Source organism: Pan paniscus, chromosome 3, assembly GCF_029289425.2.
Source record: "Pan paniscus chromosome 3, NHGRI_mPanPan1-v2.0_pri, whole genome shotgun sequence".
Classification (NCBI taxonomy): Eukaryota; Metazoa; Chordata; class Mammalia; order Primates; family Hominidae; genus Pan; species Pan paniscus.
Window position 1 is genome coordinate 49,990,876 of NC_073252.2, and position 23,904 is coordinate 50,014,779.

At 37.4% G+C, this 23,904-nt stretch overlaps 1 protein-coding gene and 1 pseudogene across 2 annotated transcripts in view; both read left to right on the top strand.

Moving 5' to 3' along the window:
- Positions 1-949: 949 nt before the first annotated feature.
- The window catches only part of ANTXR2 (ANTXR cell adhesion molecule 2), a 161,121-nt gene continuing 138,166 nt past the window's right edge, over positions 950-23,904 (top strand). Inside the window, exons 1-7 of one of the 2 annotated variants that reach the window (XM_008957660.5) lie at positions 950-3,466; positions 4,214-4,285; positions 6,359-6,430; positions 19,842-19,923; positions 20,388-20,495; positions 20,637-20,705; positions 21,516-21,596. In XM_008957660.5, the coding sequence (XP_008955908.1) occupies positions 3,315-3,466; positions 4,214-4,285; positions 6,359-6,430; positions 19,842-19,923; positions 20,388-20,495; positions 20,637-20,705; positions 21,516-21,596 (636 nt within the window). In that variant the 5' untranslated portion in view covers positions 950-3,314. The remainder of the gene's footprint in view (positions 3,467-4,213; positions 4,286-6,358; positions 6,431-19,841; positions 19,924-20,387; positions 20,496-20,636; positions 20,706-21,515; positions 21,597-23,904) is intronic. The other variant, XM_003832274.6, reaches the window with a different exon arrangement.
- LOC112439772 (U2 spliceosomal RNA) lies at positions 18,749-18,874 on the top strand (annotated as a pseudogene).

The following is a 23,904-nucleotide window of genomic DNA, read 5'->3' on the forward strand; positions in this document are numbered from 1 at the left end:
AAGGACTTGCTTCTAGTGCTTAATTATTTGAAAATTATGAAGGCTGTATGTTTCCTTCTTACAAAAGTAAAAGTTATCTTCCATCTAGCTAGCCCCTTGCCCCTCAGTATCTTCCTCACTCCATCAGGTAAAAAGTGGCAGATTGATGCAGTTGATAGTGGTGGAATTTCCATCCCCAAGTGACCAGTTGGCAAAGAGTGAGAAGGGATGTTAGCCACCCTCCATTCAATCTTTGACATTTGTAATGAGCATATTTTCAAAATGGAGGTCTGCCGGTATATATTAAAGTTTTCATCCATTCATAACTCTCAGGTTAGTTGCTATAGTGATGATGGTCCAAGGTACCATTTTATTTTGCCTTTGTTAAAATAGAGATGATAAGACTGACAGAATGTACTCTGTGTTCATAAGACACCAAATTATAAACAAGACCTAAGACCATGCCAGGCAAAGGTCAAGTCACACACTCCTACACTTAAAAAATAAACTATATTCTAACTGCCAAAAGGGTTTTCTTTTTCTCTAGCATCTAAACAAACACTGGCCTCCAGATAAGCAATATTGAAACAATTGCATCTTACTGACTGCAAGACACTAATTAATTAATCCTCCACCCCTACTCCTGTTCCACAAGCCATAACTACAGCTTTGACTGGACAAGAGACTGATTTTAATAACTCTCCTGATAAGAGACCACTGACCGTAGACTGGTTCTGGTTGGTTTACAGAGGCTGTGGCACTGAGTGCCTTCATGTCTTCTGTTTCACCTTTTGACAAATAGGGCCTAATTATAATACATTTAATTGTTAAGTCTCCACCTCAAAGTGAACATGAGACATATGCAACTTGCATGTTTGCTTACTATTCATGTTTGCTTACTAAGCATGCATGTTGCATAGGTCCCATGTTCACTTTGATGTGGAAACTTAACCCACCTGCTTCAGAAATATGCATAGTTCATGTACCCCTTGCTTCAGAAATATTCATAGTTCCTCCTATAACCTGTTGAATATGTATACTTGGCCAACTCATTTAGCATAAATTCCTGTTCCACCCTTTCCTCCCTCAAAGTGCCTGCTTTTTGTCTCTGCCAGAGGCTACACTTCCCAGCCTGTCAAGATGTCCAGCCTGCAGCTGTAACCCTTTATAAGAAATGAAGTTCTCCTTTCCAAATTTATGAACCTCAGGATTGTTTGTCAACATGTTGCTACTGCAATAGTCTCCTAACTGCTCTCCCTGTTGTCACTGTTGCTAACTCCAAATTCATTGTCTCATTGCAGCCAGAATGATCTTTGAAAAACACAGATCATATCAATTCATCTGCCACTCCACTCCTGGGCTTAAACCCCTCTAATAACCTCCTGTCACACTCAATATTAAATATCTGAATTCCTTATCTCAGTAAACAAAGCCTCACATAATCTGGCCCTTGCCTATTTCTCTTACATCGTCTTACCTGCAAAGCTCCAGCTACACAGTTTTTTTTTTTTCTTTTTTGAATATGCTAAGCTAATGTCTATGGACCTTTGCAGTAACTCCAAATGTTTCCCCTTAGAGCTCTTGGAATGACTGGGTCTTTTTTGTTAGTCACCGAGTCTGTCATTCTTTATCATCACAATATTTTAAATTTCTACAAGCCACCTTTCCAATATGGACATTTTTTTCCTTGCTATGTATTTATTTCTTATTGTCTGTTTTCACTCTTCAGCCAGACTGTCAGCTTCATGAAAGCAAGGGCTTGTTATCTTGTTCTGTGCACTAACCTCCACTTCTGGAACAGTGCCTAGCAAATAATAGGCACTCAATGAATCTTTGTTAAAGTAACTAATTTTTATCTTCAAAGAGCTGACATATCTGGTTGTATATCAAATATAATAAATGAAAAGTTAAATACATATGGCAACAAACAGAAGAGATGTATATGTAAGTACTACATAAAGTATTGATTTTGTTAAAAATGAAAAGGTAGTTAGGTTCTAAAAGCCAGTTTTGACTAAGGGAGGGCGGAAGTCACAGAGGTGGGGGGAAGAGAGAGGAGGGAGAGCAGAACTAGTAGACAGAGGATTTGTGCACAAACTTGAGTGCTTGCACAAGTTTTGCAAAGGAGACCTAGCTTGCCCAAAGCTGAAATTCTCCAAAACTGGAGCTTGCAGGGAAATGACAGTGGGCTGAAATATTTTGAGGTACAACTTTCCACTCCCAAAGAGGCCTGCTATCCCCTCCCACTCCCCACTCCGGCCTTTCCTTGGCTTGGCTTTTTTTAAAGAAAAAAAACAAAAAACAAAAAAACTAAGCAGGTTTCTTTAGAAAAAAAAGAGGAAGTTCATAAAGAGTGTTTGTGGTAGTAGGGGGTGGGGTGGAGTGAGGAGTGAGGAGGCCGTCACCTCCCATGGAATCCTTAGTCTTGGGTTTGTAAACCACGCATAGGGGCTGTTTTAGCACAGCTGCTAAAATAGGCCAGGCCTGCAGGATATACGGGTATGTTTAGTTTCTAGATAACTTTTGTTTTTCTAAACTCCTTCTTCCCTTTCCCAAATCTGGCAAGCGTTAGTCATCTTCAACTCGGCAGGAACCCACAAGTGTGCGTGTGTGGCTCGGAGGCTTCAGCTGGGGCCCCGCCCTCGTCCCCAGGCGCACACTGACACACGCAGCCCAGACCCGGCCCGAGCGCGCTCCTGGCCTCGGCGTGGCTTCTCTCCAGCCGGGAGTCCCAGGGCCAGCTAGCCTCCTCCCCTAAAGGGGACGGCCTGTCAGCGCAGTGCCAGAGTCCAGCACCGGGAGGAAAGTTTCGGAGTGCGGAGGGAGTTGGGGCGGCCGGAGGAGAAGGGTCTCCACTCCTAGTTTGTTCTGCCGTCGCCGCGTCCCAGGGACCCCTTGTCCCGAAGCGCACGGCAGCGGGGGGGACTTCAGCCCTCCAGGCGGGGTGGGTTCCAGGTCCGGGTCCCAGGCGGGCGCTGGAGGCTCGGCCCCAGGCCGGAGAGGAACTCCTTTCGCGAGCTGTCGCCGTGGGCCCGCATTGTCTGCAGGAACTCTCCGGAATCGGGAGGGGGAGGACTGGATCGCGCTTCCACTGGGATTCGTCAAGAGTTCCGGCGGCAGCTGCGGCGGTGGCGGAGACTCCCTTTGTCCTCTCAGGACCTCCCTCTCTCCCTCCCTCTGTCAGCTGGTGGGTCCCGCTGCCGCAGGCGCCGGCGCCTCAGCTGCTCGCCGCCCCCCACCCCAGAGTGCGTGCCGGGTGACTCCCGCCACCTTTGCGACCCTCCTGAGCTTAGGGGACTGCGAGCGGGAGGGAGTCGCAGGCCCCCGGCCGCAGGATGGTGGCGGAGCGGTCCCCGGCCCGCAGCCCCGGGAGCTGGCTGTTCCCGGGACTGTGGCTGTTGGTGCTCAGCGGTCCCGGGGGGCTGCTGCGCGCCCAGGAGCAGCCCTCCTGCAGAAGAGCCTTTGATCTCTACTTCGTCCTGGACAAGTGAGTGTGCGAGGGAGGTCCAGGGTCTTCTGGTGAGGGCCGCACTGGATCAGCTGGGGCTGAGGCTGAGATGCGTGTGCGCACCCCGGGGAGTGGTGTTGGAAACCCGCGGAGGGGTGCCCTGTTGCTGTCTTCTTTCAAAGGGCAAGCGCGTTCGGATCTGTGTGGGCGGAGATCAGCGGGGTGGGGGGTAGTGATTGGAGCCCCGGGCTACTTGGCTCTTTGGGGAGTTGGGGTATTCACTGTTTGCCAGTCTTTGGGCCTCTTGGGAAATGGGAGTGTGGCCTCTTGCGGGCCACGCTCCATCGGCCAGAGTCCTTACCCACCTCCTCGACCCTGCTCGTACGCAGGCTAAAGTTTGCCTGGTTTTATGCTAATCATAGCGCTTTCATTGGAGGCAGGAAAAGCCTAGGGTTAACATGCCTAATGTGGTTTGCATTTCCTGCGAAGAAAGGCTTTTGTGTTTACTCTGAAGAGCTGGGTTCCACTCTAAACAATTAGGCAGGTATTTACCCACCCCAGAAAACGGGCTGACTTCTTCTTTTTTTTTTTTGACGGAGTCTTGCTCTGGGGCTGACTTCTTTAACTCTGGGTACCACCAAAGTTTCAGCTACAGATACCCTTACTTAGCTTGAAGAAGAGGCCAGGTGCCCCCATGTTCGTGGCATTGAAGAAGGAACCATTTCAAAATGTTTACTTTTCAGTTCCGTGTTTTGTTTCTCTGATCAGTTCAATTTCATCTTTCAGGTCTGGGAGTGTGGCAAATAACTGGATTGAAATTTATAATTTCGTACAGCAACTTGCGGAGAGATTTGTGAGGTATCTTTCTTACTTTACTTTTCTAGGCAGTGGAGAAGTAGAGCAAAGTGTAGAATTTCCCTTTTCTGAAACCTTTTGTAGGAAAAACTTTTCCTGAAATGTTACTTTTAAGTGCCTCAAGGTCGTATTGCACACATGCTGTTATTAGGACAGCCCTTCAGTCCTTGAGGGCTTATTTCATCTGGATCCCAGAAACTTGGCTCAGACTCTGGGGAAGCATCTTCAAATACTATTCCAAATGTCTTTTTCTTTCCGAATTTTCATCTGTTTTGAATTTCAGTTATGCTTTCTCATAATTTATCACATTAAAAAATAAATTTTATGTGAATAGTATCCATAATATATTTTTCTTTCCACACATTTCTTAGCATTATAGAGGCCTTCATTAAAACAAACAAAAAGTGTTGGAAAACTTCAAATGAACATGTGTTAATAACCCGCTACCAGAAAAGGCACTTGTGTGTGTGTTTAAAGCAACGACTTGTGTTTACACAATGTGTGGGTGTGTGGTTGGTTTAAAATTTAACTGTTCTATATATGCAATAAGCATCACCAGGAAAGACTGGTTTCCTCTCCTATAAAAAGCATTACTGGTATGAAATCCAGCTTACTCTCTTATTTAGAGGTAACTAGGAATTAGTGGCATCTCCTATTTAAAAATAACCTCAGGACACTAGGCTTTTGAGGCTTTTTTTTTTCCTTCTTTTTTTTTTAAAGAAAAAATGCAATGAGCAAACACAAGTTTATCAAGATAATGGAAAGGACATGAATAGGAACTGTATCATTAAATATTGCTTCTTTCAGTCTTGTTAGCCCAAATGTTTTCTGTAAAACAGGCTTGGATGATCAAAACATTTTGAAAGTCATGTTGCAAGTAACTTCAAACAATCTGTAGAGGCCTAGGCAATCCTTGCTTTCAGTTATTGGCAGCAGTAAAGTTATCCCTATAAAAATGTATGCCTGTCCATGTTCAATCATCAGTCCCTTGCTTAAGAAGCCAAGTTTAACACTCATTTCTGGACAGGGTCTGAGGTAAAACTGTCTAGGAAAGAAAAACAAACAAGATCCTATGTCCCTAAATGTCAAAGGCAGAACAGACAGTTGTTTATAAATTTTCTAATTTAATCCTTCAATGTGAAAAGGGTGTCATGTAGATTTTGATCAAAAGCAATGAATCACATCACTACAACATTTTAAAGAAGCAAGCTCTTATCTTAACTCATTGATCTGGTTTTTAAGTTGGAATTCTATAATACACAGTTGTCTGGCTCAAGCCTAGTTGCTCAATTACTAATAATACATTGTAGGAAGTGAATAAGGGGTGACTAAAGAAGAGACTGACTTTTAAAATATGTAGAAGCCTTTGAGAGGATTCTGATTTTCAGTTTATAGATTCTAGTTTCATATCTTCAGTTTTGAATCTTAGTAGTAGTTGCAGAGAGTGTCCGAGAAGCAAGAACCATTCTGTGAGAGACATGCCTAAAACTTGAAAGATAGCTGACTGGGGCACTTGTTGCCAATGGAAAATAGCATGTTTGAGACTTAGAAAATAAAAAATGCCTAAGCAGAAAGTGATTTATTGTTTCTTTCACATTTTCCATGACTCTTTAAGTAGTCTTACTTCAGGATGACTTTTTTATAGACTCATATCATAGTTATGGTCATTAAGTCAAACTGGGTACTCTCCACCCATAAGTATTGATAACCATAATCATTTTGAAGGGCCTGGCCACCTTTAAAGGAAATGTTGTAGAAAACCAAGGGAAGAGGAATTTTCTACGAAAGAATTTTACATCAGCTTAGAATTTATCTTTCCAGTTAGTCTCTTTCTAAATGCAAGTCCTTATGGGTCATGGAGGAGTATGTGAGTGCTGGGAAGCATTGACTAAATCCAAAATGACTTATGCAACAATGTTAAGCAGAGTTCGTCTATTTACTTAGGGAATGTCATTTAAAAGAAGCCTGGACCATTCAGTGAGACCAATTTTAAATGAAACTCCCTAACTATACATCTGTATCGTATCAATATTTCTTTTTAAAAATGTTTTAACTGCCTCTTTTCTTATTTTGCAGCCCTGAAATGAGATTATCTTTCATTGTGTTTTCTTCTCAAGCAAGTATTATTTTGCCATTAACTGGAGACAGGTTAGTGCATTATCATTTCACTGCAGGCTTTTAGTAGAGATGAATTTTAAAGGCATGATTGATATTTCCAAGTGGTGATTCAGGCCTCTCAGTGGAATCAAGCAGATGCACAGACAATTCAGTTCTCTAATAGAAGGGAAAGGAGGTATGAGTAATATAAAAGAGCAGTTAATCTGAAAATCAATATCATTTATAGTGGCTGTGGAATGTGCAGTGAAATCTAGATCCCTGTCTTAGTTGTATATTCACCACTTCCTACCTTCCCCGGCCTCTCTGTTACTGTAAGCAGTTCTACATTTTTCTTGTTTAGATATAATATATTAATCAACCAGGAATTTGAAGAACATTGAGGGGGAGAAAGATATGGATCCTTTTGGATAATTTCCTAGATTCAGTAGCCATCCTGGATTTCTCGTCTTTCTCTGAGGTCCATTGATGCTGAATATATTCACCTTTATAAGGGAACTTAGTATATATCAATATGTATACCAATATATCTCTATATCTATCTACCTATCTATCTAATCTCCTTAGTGCTTTTTAAAAGGTGTCTTTTCCAGACCAATGTCACAGTATTTCATGTGACCATTTCTGTGTCATTCAAACAGTGTCAATGACAAGTTAGAAATAGTCATTGATATATTTTATGTTATTTTTATTTTTTGAGACAGAGTCTCTTTCTGTTGCCCAGGCTGGAGTGCAGTGGTGCTATCTTGGCTCACTGCAGCCCCCACCTCCCAGGTTCAAGCAATTCTTATGCTTCAGCCTCCCGAGTAGCTGGGATTATAGGCACACGCCACCACACCTGGCCAATTTTTGTATTTTTTTAGTAGAGACGGGGGTTTCACTGTATTGGCCAGGTTGATCTTGAACTCCCGACCTCAAGAGATCTGCCTGCCTTGACCTCCCAAAGTTCTGGGATTATAGGTGTGAGCCACCACGCCCCACCTCACTGACATATTTTAAAGAATGGGATCCATAGTGGGAGGGAGCTTTTATTCTTCATTTTTATGTCTACTTTATTTAACAGAGTATGTAAGCCAGTTTTTGGTCAATAAATTCTTGTTGAATGAATGAATGAGTGGTTTCCTGTTATTTTGAAATAAAATTTTTCTTAACTGTAGTTTTAGCAAGGGAAGCTGGTGTACTTTGTTTTGCATGATATGTGAATTTCTGAAAAGTTAACTGTAAAAACAGTTTTTTGTAAATTAAGTTTTCCCTTGAAAAGGTCAAGAAATCATAATATCTAAAGGAACTGGGGGAGAGAACTTATTTATGATTCACTTAATTGATTTAGAAAATTATCCATATAAGATTTTAATCTTTGTGCTTTTAGTTTTCCTTTTCCTAGAGAGGAAAATCTCTCTGCAGATGCTGAGTGCAGCCTAGGATCTTGTCTTCCCATTGATACTTCTCCTTTCTTTCTTCTTTTTAAATTTAATTTAATTTTAATTTTAAGTTCTGGGATACATGCGCGGGGCATGCAGTTTTGTTACATAGGTAAACGTGTGCCGTGGTAGTTTGCTGCATCTATCAACCCATCACATGCATTAGCTATCTATCCTGATGCTCTTTCTCCCCTGCACCCCTCACAGGCCCCAGTGTGCGTTGTTCCCCTCCCTGTGTTCATGTGTTCTCATTGTTCAGCTTCCACTTACAAGAACATGCAGTGTTTGGTTTTCTGTTCCTGTGTTAGTTTGCTGAGGATAATGGCCCTCCTTACTTTCTTGTGTGGATGAGAATCTCATCAGGAGCCAGAGCCATGGTAGTCCACAACCCGTGTATGGCAGCTTTCTATGCTCAGTGATTTAACAGTTCTCGCCTTTATGAAAATAAATTTTCTCCATTGCCCAGCTTAATTTCCAAAGAAACAGCTTTGTATCTAGCCAATCCAAAAAAAAAAAAAAGAACCATTTTAACATTTATGGCATTCCTATATATAGAAAAACACTTAGCATCATGCCAGGCTTGTAGAAACTCTCAGTCATTGATAGCTGCAAACATTGTGCCAGGTTCTTTGCTAGACACTTTGCATATGGTTCCTCAGCACTTTGAAGATGAAGTGTAGGTCACTGGGTGACCAGATTGGTATTGCTTAGATACTCATGGAAGGGGTTTAAATCTTTAACCCATGTTAGTGATTCTTCTTTCATCATTGGTTGAATCTAATAGGGGAGACACTGAAATAGGTTACAGAAGAGGCCTTTCTTTCTTTTTTTTTTTTTTTGTGAGACAGAGTCTCATTCTGTTGCCCAGGCTGGAGTGCAATGGCATGATCTTGGCTCACTGCAAGCTCCACCTCCCAGGTTCACACCATTCTCCTGCCTCAGCCTCCCGCGTAGCTGGGACTACAGGCGCCCGCCACCACGCCCGGCTAATTTTTTGTATTTTTTAGTAGAGACGGGGTTTCACCGTGTTACCCGGGATGGTCTGGATCTCCTGATCTCCTGACCTCGTGATCCGTCCGCCTCGGCCTCCCAAAGTGCTGGGAGTACAGGCGTGAGCCACTGCACCTGACCAGAAGAGGCCTTTCTTTCAAGAGGCAGCATAATGCTGCAGCTAAGAGTCACTAGACCAAATCAACCTGCGTGTAAATCCTGGCTTTCCAATTTACTAGCCAAATGGTCAAGGACAAGTTGCTTAACCTCTTTATGCTTCTTCTTTTTTCATCTATATAATGACGGCAATGATGATGATGATGATAGTAATACCTACCCCATAAAATTGTTACGTGAATGAAAGTTGATGAATGTGAAGTATTTAGAACAGAGTCTGGTATATAAGTTTTCAAGAGATAAAGGCTTTATCACTATTATTATCATCTGGAGCTAGGCAGTATACAGTATTTTAATGATCAGAGAAGAATCATGCTTACATAAAGAAAATATTGCCCTTCTTAAAAGGATTTATAATATTCCAAAAGGAATTTTAATAACACTACTTGTAACTTGTTTTATACATAGTTGGTTCCTCTGTCTCTTCCTAAATATAAACACTTTAAGTTTTAATAAATTTCACTATTTGTGGCATTTTTAATTAGTTTGGGGTGGCAGAAAATAACACTGAGAATGCCTAGGCTAGAGTTCCAGTTTTGCCACTGACTGATTTGGAAACTTGGGGCAAATTGTATACCAGTGTATCAGTTTTATGTCCATAAGGTGCAGGACATAAAATCTTCCATGTTTGAGTTATTGTGAAGATCAAAATAAGATAATGTATATAAAGTTACCTTGTATAGCATAGAACAACCTCCAATAAAGGACATTATTTTCTTCTTCTATATTGCTGTTTTACTAATTTTATTTAATTAAATCAGTAACTTCTCAAGTTTCTATGGTCCTCTATATTTGGATATAGGGTCACTTTTCCTCCATTACACACTTTTAAGTGTGAAGAAACAATTTGCATGTTATATGCAGATCAGTAAACAAATGATTCTACAACTATTGTGAATCTTTGTTTCAAAGCCTAGAAATTGGAATTCTGCATATAAACTATTAAAATCTTGATGTTATATATTACGATCACAAATAGATCAGAGTGTGTGAGGAAAGGTTAAGCAAAGAAAACCAAAGGTTAAGCACTGCAGGTTTCACAATTTTGTTTCTAGCACTCATAATTCTTCACAATCTTGTTAAATAAGTAGCTCTTTCATGTTTCTCAGAGTGTTGCTCAAGATTCTTAGTAGAGATGAGGCAAGATTAGAAGGTAGTAAATACTTACCGTAGGGCTGTGTCTTCTGTTATGCTTTCAGCATGGCATCCGGTACTATGTAAATGCATGAATAAAGTAATAAACATGCCAAAAAATGATGTTATGCATTTTATATACTCGTAACTTAAAAACCTTATTCTTTTAAATACTTTAATTTGAAACACTGCCTTCTTTTCTCTTGCTCTCTTGATTTTTACCCTCCATATGTCTGTTAGTCCATTCCTCCACCTACCCACCCACCTACCTAAAGACTTGCTTATCTTATATTCAATGCATTGTGTACTGTGGAACCTGGGGTAACACAAAGATAAGTAATCTAGTGTGTGTGTGAGTAGAGGTATACACATACACATAAATAGCCCAGGGATGTATTATAGGGTTAGGTAAGAGAAAAATGCCAAGTGTTGATTCAGTATGGAAATACCCAGCCTTTCAATAGTAGAGAATTTGGAATCAAGACTAATTAAAAAGTATTTTTAGTTATTATTTTGCATAATTGGGGATAGTGAATTAAGCTCAGTTCTGTTAAATGTTATGCTAATACTGTAACAGAGATTTAGTTGAAAACATTTATTGAACAATTATTATGCACCAGGCAGTGTGCAAAATACTTCCCATGCATTGCTTCACTTAATCCTCATATGAACTTCCTGTAATAGATACTGTTATTACCTGGACTTTACAAATGAAGAAATCAAAACTGACAATGATAAAGCGGCTTGTCCAAGCACACACAGTTAACAAGTTGCAAGCAGTATATTGGCTATAATAATCTTTTAAAGTTAAAGCCGATATTCCACTCTCATGCTTAAAACAATTTCATCACTTAGACTGGAAAGCCAGTGTTTCCCAAAGGCCTAAACGCCCCATCCTAGTGCCCCAGCCAGTCCTCTCCTGCAACATCATGTGGCACAGTCTAGCTCAAGTGGTCTTCTTTCCATTCCCTGAACAGACCAAGCTTGTTTCCACATTAGGACCCTTGCTCTTTCTTTGCTGCAGATCTGCCCCTACCTGGCTCGTTCTCCTCATTTAGGTTTCATCTTACATGCCACCTTTTCTGAGAAGCCTTGCCTGGCCAGCAGGTCTAAAGGAACCCCACCTCTCCTCCCCAGTAATCTCTTACAATACTATATTTGGTTATCACATTTTCAAGTGGTTCTGTTGGTTAATTTATTTTTATCTTGATGACTCTAATGTAAACATGAAAGCAGGAGTCCTCATTTGTCTTGCTCCCCCATGTATCCCAACACCTAGAATAGAGCCTGATGCTCAGTAGATGCTCCATAAATATTTGTTGAATGAGTGATTGAGCTGATATGACTTCAGAACCTTAGTTATTAGCTGCCATCATAGATTCTTTTTTTGTGATTATACCACATAATAAATAATCTTATATTTGCTATTTTTCTTATTCCTACTCTTACAAATCAGTTATAAATATTTACAACTCCCTTTCATTACACTTGCCCCCAACCTGAAAATGTCTTATAATTGTTTGACCTGAGCACAATAATCAATTACTTGGGGAAAAAAGTCTTCTGTAGGCAGACTTGTAGGAAATTATAGAAAAGTCAATTAATTTTGGACAATATACACATTTCTATTATTTGAAATTTTTTTTCTAATTTCTTAAAAGCTGAATTAAAAATTTACTTGTGGAAAAATTGTTCTTTATGTACAGTAAGTAACTTGTTAATTGGTACATTCATTTTAGAGGAAGCTTGGTAGTATCTATAAAAGTCTAGAAGATTCCTTTCAGTAAGTCTACTTTTTGGGACTATGTCCTACTGAAACACTAGCATTAGCATGGAAAGGTAGGTCTAAATACAAAATTGGATACTGCAACATTGTACATAATGGTGAAAAACTGTATTCAATCTAAATGCTTATCAATTGATGATACTATAATTAAATTAGAACATATACATAGGATGGAATACTATGCAGTTATTAAGAAATAGGAAAGTGTGTACATATTTACAAGAGAATATATAAGAGATATACTAAGTGTAAAAGCAAGTAGCAGACACTCTTAGTATGATTTTATTTTTATAAAATAAAAAGAAAACAAAATCCCTGTTTATATGGTGAGGGGGGTGTATGTGATTGAAAATGCAAGAAAAGAAGTCTAGAGAACATACAACAAATTGTTAACAATGACACTGTCTTAGGCATGATATTGAAGGTGGGAAAAACCTTCACAATTTTAATTTATATATATATGTGGTTTGATTTTATTTCAACAAGAATGTATTGTTTATAAAAAAATGGAATGCTGAAATTAATGTTACTATCTTGGAATCAAAATGGAATTCAGAGGTTGGAAACAAGAAGCATTCAGGAATAGAGCATATTCAACCATTACTATGGAGAGTCCTGAGGTTTTTTGTTAATGAAAGGACCAGGATTGGACCTTGGGTGGAATAGGCATAGGAGCTACATACTAGCTGTGTGACTTCTAACAAATTACTTACCCTCTTGCTGCCCAATTCCTGGGCCAGTTAATAAGAGTGAATTATTCCTACCATACAGCAATCTTGAGAAAAGTATAATGCGTGAGAAGGACTAACTAAGGTTCTACACATAAAAAGAACACAATGGGTATTTATAACTTTATCAATTCACTTTTATTTCTTTGCTTCTATCGCCTACCTGCAACTAACTACCTTTTAATTTTTTCTCATTTATAGTTTTTCATTTTTTTTTCATTTTTCTTTTCTTGTTGTTGCTTTGATGATTGGATAGGAAGGAGGCCAAGGCTAACATGGGGTTTGGCAGTTATCAGTGGACACCATCCTTATTTTCATCATGATGTACCAGGATTCGAGCAGATGTTTAAAGAAATTAAAGGACTATGCTCAAAGTGACACAGCTAAGCAGCTAGAGCCAGGGTTCACACCCAGGCCTGATGCTGTGCATGAGCACTTCACCACCACACTGTATTCACACTCTCTGGATTCTCCTTCTCCAGTTTTCAATCAGTGAGAATTAGTCACAACTCAAAAACATCGTCATTCCCTAAATTTATTCTATTCTTAAAAACCAGTGAGGGGGTGAAAAGATGAGACAATAGTTGGGTTAGCTAAAAAAAATTCCATTAGGCAAATATTTACTCCTGTTCTGAAAAGTCTGTTTTGGCCACACATTGTGCTAAACCTGAGGGGTCCAGGCAGGGCAGCAACTCAGATTCTAGTGATGGACATGTTAGCAGTCACTTTCGCTGAAGTCCCACATCTGTTTTATGAGCATGTTCTAGAAAATTAAGTACATTGTTGCTCATGCCTGGGAGACAGACCTGGCACATGGAAGTGGTAAAATGCAGGGGTCGATTTTTCATGATTTAGTAAGGCAGTGAGTGGGAAAATGGAGTAAAAGTATGCAAAACGCAGCAGGCCTGAACTTCAGGTGTGAATTGAGTACCACATTTTGGTAGGTGCAGGCCAAATTGGAGAATATTTTTGACAAAATTCAGATTGTACAGGGTATTTTGTGAGCAGATATTTCTGGATCTATGACTGCTACCTTGGATTTGCTGGTCTGGACTCTGGACCACAGAAGCCTTGGCCTATGTTGGCATTAGAATGACATGTTAAATAAACAATAAGCATATTTTACATAGACTATAGTAAGATACAGCTAAAACCCGTTAGTTCCCAAGATTTTAGAATGTATTAGCAATGTGTGTCTTTAGAAAAAATCTTTCACTCATTTGAAACCTTTAAACAATTTTTAAATTGAGGAACTTGGTGAGAACAAATTACTTGTTAGAGGTTCATCCGTTAAGCAGTATGTAGGGCAGTAGTATATAGTAACACAGTTAAGTAGAGCAGGTATATGTGAATGAACATATTTCTCTTCATACAGTTTTTTTTCTATTTTTCTTACTCAGGTTAATTTTGTGGTTTATTAATGGAAGGAGACAATAAAAGTATCAAAGTTTACTGAGCAGTTACTATGTATTACATATTTTACTAAATTCTTCATATGCAATAGCTCAGGTAAAGTACAATTCTAAGTGAATTCTAAGTGAATTATAAATCATTAGCAATTTTGTATAGTCATAAATACATCTTGAGAACATTTTTGTTTCATATTCTACTCAATCTATTAAATTTTACCCTAAAAGAAACATTTCAGGATGCTGTGTAATTGGCTAATTATCATAAAATCCTTATGTATTGCTACATTTTGTTTTGGAATTACTGTTTATTTCAAGCACATTAAGTCTGTGGCTAATAATCTATTGAGAGTAAAGAAAAGAATTTACTTATGATATAAATACCTATAGTATTCCTGCAATTATATAAATTGGCATTTGACAACATGAGTGTGTGAGGCTTTTTGTTTTAGTGGTAGATTATTTCTTTGGTGGCTTCCAATGAAGCATAGAATACACACACACACACACACACACACAGACGCACACACACACTTTTTACTTTTTAAAATCTTGGTCTAGGCCTACGATTTATTTACTTCAATCAATAGAATGCAGCAGACATGAACGTGAAACTGCCAGTTTGAGTTCCAGGCCTAAGATTTATTAAGGCATGGTAGTTTCCTCTATTGTTTTCTTGGAAACCATCTGTCATATGAAAACTTTGACTACTCTGAGACCACCATGCTAGGAAGAAGCCCAACCTAGCCATGTGGAGGAGAATCGAGACTCTGTTTAACAGTCCTAGCTGAACTCCTAGGCAATAGCCAGTATCAGCGCTGGCACCGACTTGCTAACCATGTGAAGGCATTCTGCTTCTAGCCATTCCAGTGGCTCAACTGGCAGCATGTGAAGCATGAGAACTGCTCATTCAATGCACAGTGCCATGAGAAACAATCAATTTTGCTGATAACCACTAATTTTGGGGTACACTAGACTCCCCTTATCTGAAGGAGATCTGTTCCAAGAACCCCAGTTGATGCCTGAAACAACAGGTAGTGCCAAACCCTATATATACTATTTTTTTCTATACATACATACCTATGATAAAACTTAATTTATAATTTAGGCACAGTAAGAGATTAACAACCATAACTAATAACAAAATAGGACATTTATAATAATATACTGTAATGAATCCTTACAGTGTCCCCATGGGGGAGATATTTATATTCCTATTTTATAAATGAAGAAACAAGGTTGAGCTTGGAACTAATCTCTATTCTGTCTATAAGCTCATGCACATCTTCATCCATACCATCCCAGAAACTATTTATGGTTTAAGAGATTATCCTATTTACCCAAAACTCTCATACAGAAGCAATGACTGGCAAAATAGGTAATTCAAAACGCATTCCAATAACACAAGAAAGTTTTAAAATTAGGTTAGATCAGAGGTTCTTAATCCTGGCAGCACATTAGAATACTCTGGGGAGTTTTCAAAGGCCAGTGATAACCCTGACCCAACACAAACATGTGAATTAGAATCTCTTCAAATAGAGTCCAGAAGAGCTTTTGAAAATCCCCTCAAATGATTCCAGTGTACAGCCAGGGTGGAGAACCACAGTGCATATATAGAGCTTTATGTGAGTGACCCCTGGACTGAGTGTGAGGAATTCTCACATCACTGTGTAGAATCACGGTGTTCACATACAACAGATGCTCAACAGATGAGTGTAGACTCATTGACTGAAATCCTGAAAGAGCTTTGAAATCTGGAAAGTTAAGATGATGTGCATTGGAAAGTTCAAGTACTGTACAGACACATCGTAGAAAGAAAAAGTAGGAGATACTGAAAATAAAATTATGCCTTCATTGTTAGTTGGTCAATTCAGGATTCCCTGCAGACTGTTTTATGACACCATGATTTCAGTCTATCTTTATTTTAGTTATAGTGCCTTGCATACCTTCCACATCCAAAGTGTTTCAGAGAAAAGCTACTGATATGGCACAGTGCATGGCAGTTGTGGTGGCTATTTTCCCTTCCCTTCCTCACTCCTCTCCTCTCCTCCCCTCTCCTTCCCTTCCCTGCCCTTCTCAGCAAAGAAATTAAGGAGATACAAATAGAGCTGAAAGTGCTAATTTCATACATTAAAAAATTAGCCAAGCCTGGGCATAGTGGCTGAAGTCTGTAATTCCAGCACTTTGGAAAGTCAAGATGAGAGACTTGCCTGAGGCCAGGAGTTCAAGACCATCCTGAGCAGTATAGTGAGACCACATCTCTATAGAAAATTTAAAAGTAGCCTGGTATAATGGTATATGCCTGTAGTCTCAGCTACTTGGGAGACTGAGGTGGGAGGGTTGCATGAGTCCAGGGGTTTGAAGTTGCAGTGAGCTATGATTGTGCCAGTGCACTCCAGCCTGGGTGACAGAGTAAAACTCTGTCTCCAATATATATGAAGCCTCTAAATGAAAGCGAGGAAAACACCATATATATATATATATATATATGGTGTTTGTGTGCCTCCTCTCTTTCTCTTTTTCCCTCCAGTTGATAATGGAATTTGGTCCCCCAATTCTCAATTAAAGAAAACCAGGGCTTTAATATAACATTTTGTTTGTTCAATTCCTGTCTCTTTCAAAAAAGTATTTGAGGCTGCATAGAAATTAATAGTGTTGCAGAAAATTAATAAAATATAAAAAGAAGAGTGCTAAGATTTTGGAAAAGGGGATGAAACACTATGATAACCACATGAACTTAACAGAATTTTGTGAGTGAGTAAGAAATTTACTGTGGGCTTCCCCAGTAGTCAGGACAAGAAATAAGTTTGCATGGTTGTCAAGTGCAGAAAAGAGGAAGTACATAGCAACTACTTAGGGGTGACAAAGAAACTTCTGCTTTGAAATGTTATAGGGGACGATGCGTGTCATGACAGCAGCATCCTTGACAACTGCTTCACAACAAATACAAACTAGTTTCAATATTGCTTTTCCCTGTAGTTGAAGACATAACTTGAAAGCCAAACTCAGTGAAGCTGATCTTCTAAGATGTTGAATTCAAGGAGTTGAACTTATCTTTATAACATAAGCTTTCTTTCTTCTTGTTCTTAAAATTTTAGTCATTTTCGCTTTCATTTAGAGGCTTTTTTTTTTTTAACATTACAGTGGGGACGAATGATTTCTGTTTTTAACCTACCACATTATTTTGCTTTTTCACCGTTAACTGTTTACCAATTGAAAAACTTAATATTTATTTTCAGTTGCTTGGGATTCTTCAAGGGTCTGAGATCTGTCTGCCCTGTCTTGTTTTGGCCTTTGTTTCCCCTAAAGTGATACCTTGTTGATTGATAAGAGGCTGACAGACTTCAGGTAGTTACCCTGAAAGGAGTACAAGGCCAGGACTCACATGTGTTTTTCTTGGTTATGGAAAACGAGCACTTTCCTCTTAGGATCATGCAGCTGCAAAAGTAATGATGGGATTGAGTGGAGCTTGGAATCTTATGGTGCAGGTACAGGTACAGATAGAAAAACCGCAAACTGCTGTCTCTCTTCCAGTGTAATATGCTAGCAGATACCTGACTGTACTAAAAAAACCTTGAATCCACGTTTGGGAAGTTCCTTTAGCTTAAAGTCCTGTGCTGGTGTTGTCTGGGACTCAGCAGCAATGGTGAGCTGATTTGAACTGAATGGAGAAGGCTGTCTTATGCAAAATCTGTTTGTGTAAACTTGCATTTCACTTGTTGGCAGCAAACACTAATGCTCGAGGACACACTGCCACTCATTTCTGAAAAGCACCAAATATTTGACTTTTATCTGCATTCAGACACAATCAGTTTCAAGTTGTTTCTGTAGCTATCAAATGTAAATATTTTAGATACAACAAGCTTATGAATTACATAACTTATGCTATCATCCTTGGAATTATAATTTTTTTATGATATATTGAAAAATTTATTGAACACTTACTTTGCAAATGACATTATAATAAGTACAGAGCAGGGGAATACAGCATAAATAAAAGACATGGTAATAACCTAATGTAAACTTTCAGTGTAGTTGAAAAGTGAATATTTAAATTAAATTAGTTAAATTATTAGAAAGTTGAATGTTTTTAGGAGAGAACTTTTTTTTATTATGGTAAAACATGAATATGAGTATGACTAGAAAGCTTGGGGTGACTCAGAATAAGAGTGTAATGAACTTAAAGAATGGTTCAGAATAGGTAGACTTTAAACCAAATATTTAAAAAGACAATTAGCAAGAGTTAATAGAGATGAGTGAACCAGGAAAGAGAAGGATTAGGGTCATACCTTGAACATTGTCTTCTGTTACCTGGAAACTTTATGAGATGGAAAACTTGACTGATAATATTTTTTATTGCGATATAAAAATACAATCAAGAAGTTACTTTTAAAACGTCTATAAGGCTCTGGTGAATGGATTATTTATTTCAATTATTTGAAACACAATATTGCAGCATGACAAAATGTTTTGAAATTATTTTTGACATATTTTATAACCGCATGTGATATAAACGTATACACACATGTACCTATATAAATGTTGTGTATGGCCCCAGTAAGTTCCTTGATGTTAAGATGATACTTCTTACAATTAATCTCCTTCATCTATCATCCTCAGTAGGAGTGAGTACTCTTCATGTGTTATTTACAATTTTCTAATTCAGTTTATCATTTCAGAATTTTACATTTAAAAAGGCACTTCTTATCACTTCTCAGCCTTTTGGTTAAGATCAAGTGTAGTATCCATTCTCACCAGTTTAAAAAGGCATTTTTTTTTGCTTCTATTGAAAAAGTCTGAAAACAATATCTTAAGATATCTTCTGATCTTTTAAATTTATTATAAAACAAGTTTTGAATTTAATTTGGATAATTTTGCCACATTATTTTACTTATCTTTTAAGATAATTGGTTTTATTTATTTTTGAGAGGTTTCAAATCTATATTTTAAAAACTCTAAAAATTGGAACTTCCCTTAACTGATACACATAAAATAGCTCTTAATAATATTGTAGTCATACCCCATTTAGACAAATTCAGTTGGGATAGTGAATTAGTCATGATGAAAGAAATTATTCTATAGTTTTTAATTGCTTTCATTCATAGTGTCTCTTCCAAGGATTCATTACCTTCTAATTCATCCATCTATCCATGCATTCATCCATCTATCTATCCATCCACCTATTTTTTCATTCATTCATGAAATATGTATTAAGTACCTACTATGTTCAAGGGAATGTGCAAGGGAATGTCTGGATGGGTGAGAAGGTGTCATAAAAGTGAATAAATCATGAGACTTACGACTCTGGGAGACAGTAAGAAAAAATGTTAATTGCTGTAAATAAGGGCTAAATAATGTGCTTTAGCAATTCGCAGATAACAAGGAAAATTTCCCACTTTTAGAGAGATGGAGTGAGTGTTTCAGAAATGCTTTGTCATTGAAGATGAGCTACTCAATTTTTGTATTTTTGTGGATGAGGGAAGGTATATTTTACTCCTTTTAGGAAAACGAGTGATTGAAGATATCTGTTCTCAGCTCAGAAGGCCTAGAATATGCTAAGATTTTTCAAGACATTGTTAGCACATCAATGTCTATTTTTGGTAGTTAAAATACAGAAGTTATTAAATACTTACTAAAATTACAAAAAGTATATGAAGTTATCTGCCTTCAAAGCCCGTGTTCTTTCCTCTGCTTCCTACTGAAGAAAGCTTAGTTACAATACTGCCATGTTTTTTAAGAAGTGTTTATTGTTACCTTTGCTCTTTGCTCATTTTTTCTTTTGTTTAATATTATTTTCAGAGGCAAAATCAGTAAAGGCTTGGAGGATTTAAAACGTGTTAGTCCAGTAGGAGAGACATATATCCATGAAGGACTAAAGCTAGTAAGTTCTTTTACATTTGTAAATATGGGAGAGAATGCTTTCTTATTCTGTGGTGAAATAAAACCCTCTAGCAAAGCTCAGTAACCTCATTACATATTTATCTTAAAGTTTTTAAAGTGCTTTTAGTTGTTCCAGAGTTGAGACAAGTAGAAAAAATTATTTACTATGGTGATGAGAAAAGTTAAGATGGCTTTTGCCTTTTAAGGAATTTTCCATTTCCCTTGTGGTTATATTAAGATTAAGCAGCCACAGCTAAAAATCTATATAATTTAAACCCAATAGTAACTACTCTGTAATGTGAATATATGCATATTTCAAATAAAATAGTTAACACAAATTACCCTGTTTTAAAAGCTAGCCAGTAATATTTTGATTTTGTCAGACTTACAAATTCAGCTTGATGGAACATGCTGGTTAAAAGTTAAAATTAAATTGTGAGTTGGATAATTATTCTTCATTTTCAGGCGAATGAACAAATTCAGAAAGCAGGAGGCTTGAAAACCTCCAGTATCATAATTGCTCTGACAGATGGCAAGTTGGACGGTCTGGTGCCATCATATGCAGAGAAAGAGGTGAGTATTGAACTGAGACTGTTCTCTACACCCCACTGTACATCGCTGTGTGTCTCGGAATGTATAGCTTGATATTTGAATAATTCACTTTCTCCCTCTCCCCTCTCTTTTTTTCTCTCTTTCCCTCCTCATTCTCCATAGGCAAAGATATCCAGGTCACTTGGGGCTAGTGTTTATTGTGTTGGTGTCCTTGATTTTGAACAAGCACAGGTAAGTTACAAGAGATCTGCAAACTTTAATCTGAACCACATAATTGTCTTAAGGATAGTTTAACAAATTCTTTTCACTGATGACATTGTGACACTGGTCGATTGTTAAAGATTTTTTTATAGAAATGGCTGTAGGTTTTGAGTATTACCTTAATAATGTAAGAATTTTAATAGGTTTTGTTACTGAAAATGAAACTTTAAATCTCTCAATTGTTTGGTTTGGTAAACTAATATAAGGTAAACATTTGGCTTGAAATGATACACATATTTCTCTTAACTCAATTGACAAAATGTTATTATATTATATATATAATATGTAGTCATATTATTATAATGTTAGAATTTCTATTTTATTTAGAATTTGACTCTCAGGTATGCAGGAATTTCAGAAGTCCATCTAATGAAAGTCTGATCATTTTTCTTACAAGACCATTTTTTTCATGAGATTTGAGGGTTTATATATTTGAAAATGTTTCACTCATGAAGTTATTTTACGTTTAAATTTTTGCTTGAGCATGGCTTAGACTCCTGAGTCACGCTGTTGATAGCTGTTAGAGTTCTTCACTGTTTTGAAATTGCACTTGGGGCCAACTTAAAGGTACTCTGACTGATCTCAATTCATTCTGTGGTAATACATTTAGAGTAACACTAGTATCATCACCTTTAATTCCTGACCTTGAACACAGATCACGCTGGTAAATTAATCCTGTGGAGTAATTTTTCAGATGAACATAACTGAAATGTAACGAAGTTTATAAATTGTTGTATGTGTCAGCCACTCCTTAATTAAGTCTTCCTCTTCTTTCTAAAGCTTGAAAGAATTGCTGATTCCAAGGAGCAAGTTTTCCCTGTCAAAGGTGGATTTCAGGCTCTTAAAGGAATAATTAATTCTGTGAGTATTTCTCTGGGGGCAGGAAGGGCTCATAACTTTGTATATTTTTTTAAACTATAAGAAGTAATCTTAATATCCAGTGCAGGTGGTCATTATCTAGAGGAAAGAGATTAAGGAAGAGATTTGTTTGGTATTGCAAACAGTGTAATTCTAAAGATGTGAATTTTGTTTGTAACTGACATTTGGTATTAATGCTTGCATGTTGGGCTCTGTGAGACTGGGTTTGTGGTTTCAAGTTTAAGATTTTAAGTCTCAGAAACATACCCTTTGATTCTGGAGTTAACTGTCTTGATATCCTGAAAGTTTTATAGGTTTTATAGGAGAAATTTAAAATAAAAATTTGGATTGAAATGTGTGATTACTCCCTTCTCCAAATATAGTATCTGTTTTAACTATATCAGTCAGGCAACTTGAACTAGTGGCTATTTGACTACATTTGTTGTTCTTTCCATTTAAATGATTAATAGTTTCACTAGAGCACATAATATTTCTGTTTGGAATTCAGTTGTGCTGTCTCTAGTGATCATTAGAATCTGGGCTATCCTAAACAGTGTTTGGGGAAGGAGAGCGATGAAATGCAAAGCAAAACTCCTGGGCTTTCATAGCTGAGGTTTATGTTTCATTTTACTGCCTTTTGCTACAAGCACTGGGAACAGTTGCTATTAAGTATTTATGATATTTTGGTAAACACCATCCTAAAATGGAAGTGAATAATATATATTCTCTAAGCCAAAGCATTGAAAAAAAATCTTCAGGGGAAAAAATGTCAGTTTCTTCTAACATTTGGTTCTGGGATTTTAAATTTCTCTTTAAAGATCATGTTTTTTAAAAACACAAAGTGAGATTTATTGTATTTGTTTTTAGTAGCACGTAGGCTTTTAAAAAAATTAATGGAGCTTTTCAGAGAAAACATAATTTGGTTCCATCACTTATCAGTACATCTAGTGGACAAACCAAATGTAAGTGCAGAATGGAACAGAGATTCAATTATTTTTGTAGTTTACATATATTGTTGTGTTTAGGTTTTAGGGAAAAGTTGCGGTGTAAAAATAGTAAATAATTTTATAGCTGGATTCAGGATAAATAAAACTGATACAACTGTGATTTAAGTTTTAAAATACAGGATACAGTACTGACAATGTAAAAAGGAGGATAATTTTACCCTCTAAATAAACAAATCAGTGATTGTATTTTAAATAGAATTTTATTTTGCTCTGGGATTTGTAATGATTTTTATAATTATACTGGGAAGGAGAAAGGACCTCTCTGGGCTATTCCTTTGGATTTTTTTAATATCTAAAAGGTTTAGCTCAGAATTACCCAGATGATGGATTGTTTCCAAAACTCTATTTTTATGGGTAATAACTACAGATTTCCCCTTCAAGGAATTAGTAGCTGAGTTCCAGATGACATCGTTATCATTGTTTTATTATGTTTGTTTGATACATTTAATTTTTCTATTTTTATTAGGGAACCTCTGGAATGTAACTTCTAAGTATGGCCTTTCTTGCCTGAAGTTCTTGATGAACTTTAACTTAAGTTATGTTGAAAGATTTCGCATGAAATTAGGAAAATTTGCATTATTTTAGCCACAATTTGCCAACAAAATCTCTTGAGTGTTGTTTGGAGGGAGATCATGGGTATAGTTTTCATGTCAATACAGTTAAATTTCAGCTATGTGCTCACAAAGGGAAGAGTAAATTATTCTTAGGAAAGTCACCTTTTGGGGAAACATCGTAGTATCTGGCAGAGTTGGCAGGTGGAAAGAAGGAGCCATTACAACCAAACCTGGTTTGATTAATGGTTGAGATTTTTATCAATGTGATTGATAGTTTGAGATTTTTGCCCACTTTGTAGAAATTAAAGGCAATGTAAACTTTCATGTATTTTCAAGGGCAAAGATTGCTCCATCCCTCATAGTATACAAAACCTATAATTTTGCCTTAAATTTGAATTGGACTTTATAATTGCATAGTACCATCTGATTTTTAAAAATATCTATTAGATCTTTAAAACAAATATAGTGTTTCTGTCACATGGCTAGGAGAGATAGAAGAGACTATACTCTATTCTTTATGATTTATCAAACTAATGGGTGAAATTATACTGTGGAATATATTTACATAAAGCTAAGCCAATAGAAGAAATAAAAAATTTTAAGTCTTTCAGATATGTGGCACTATGAAGGCAGAATATTTTTTTTTCCTGCTCATTGTTTTTTAAATAAATCTGGCCTCATTGTCAGTGCATTAATTTTTATGAAGTTAATCCTTGAAAAAAATTGACAACATGGTTTTTATTGTTTTGT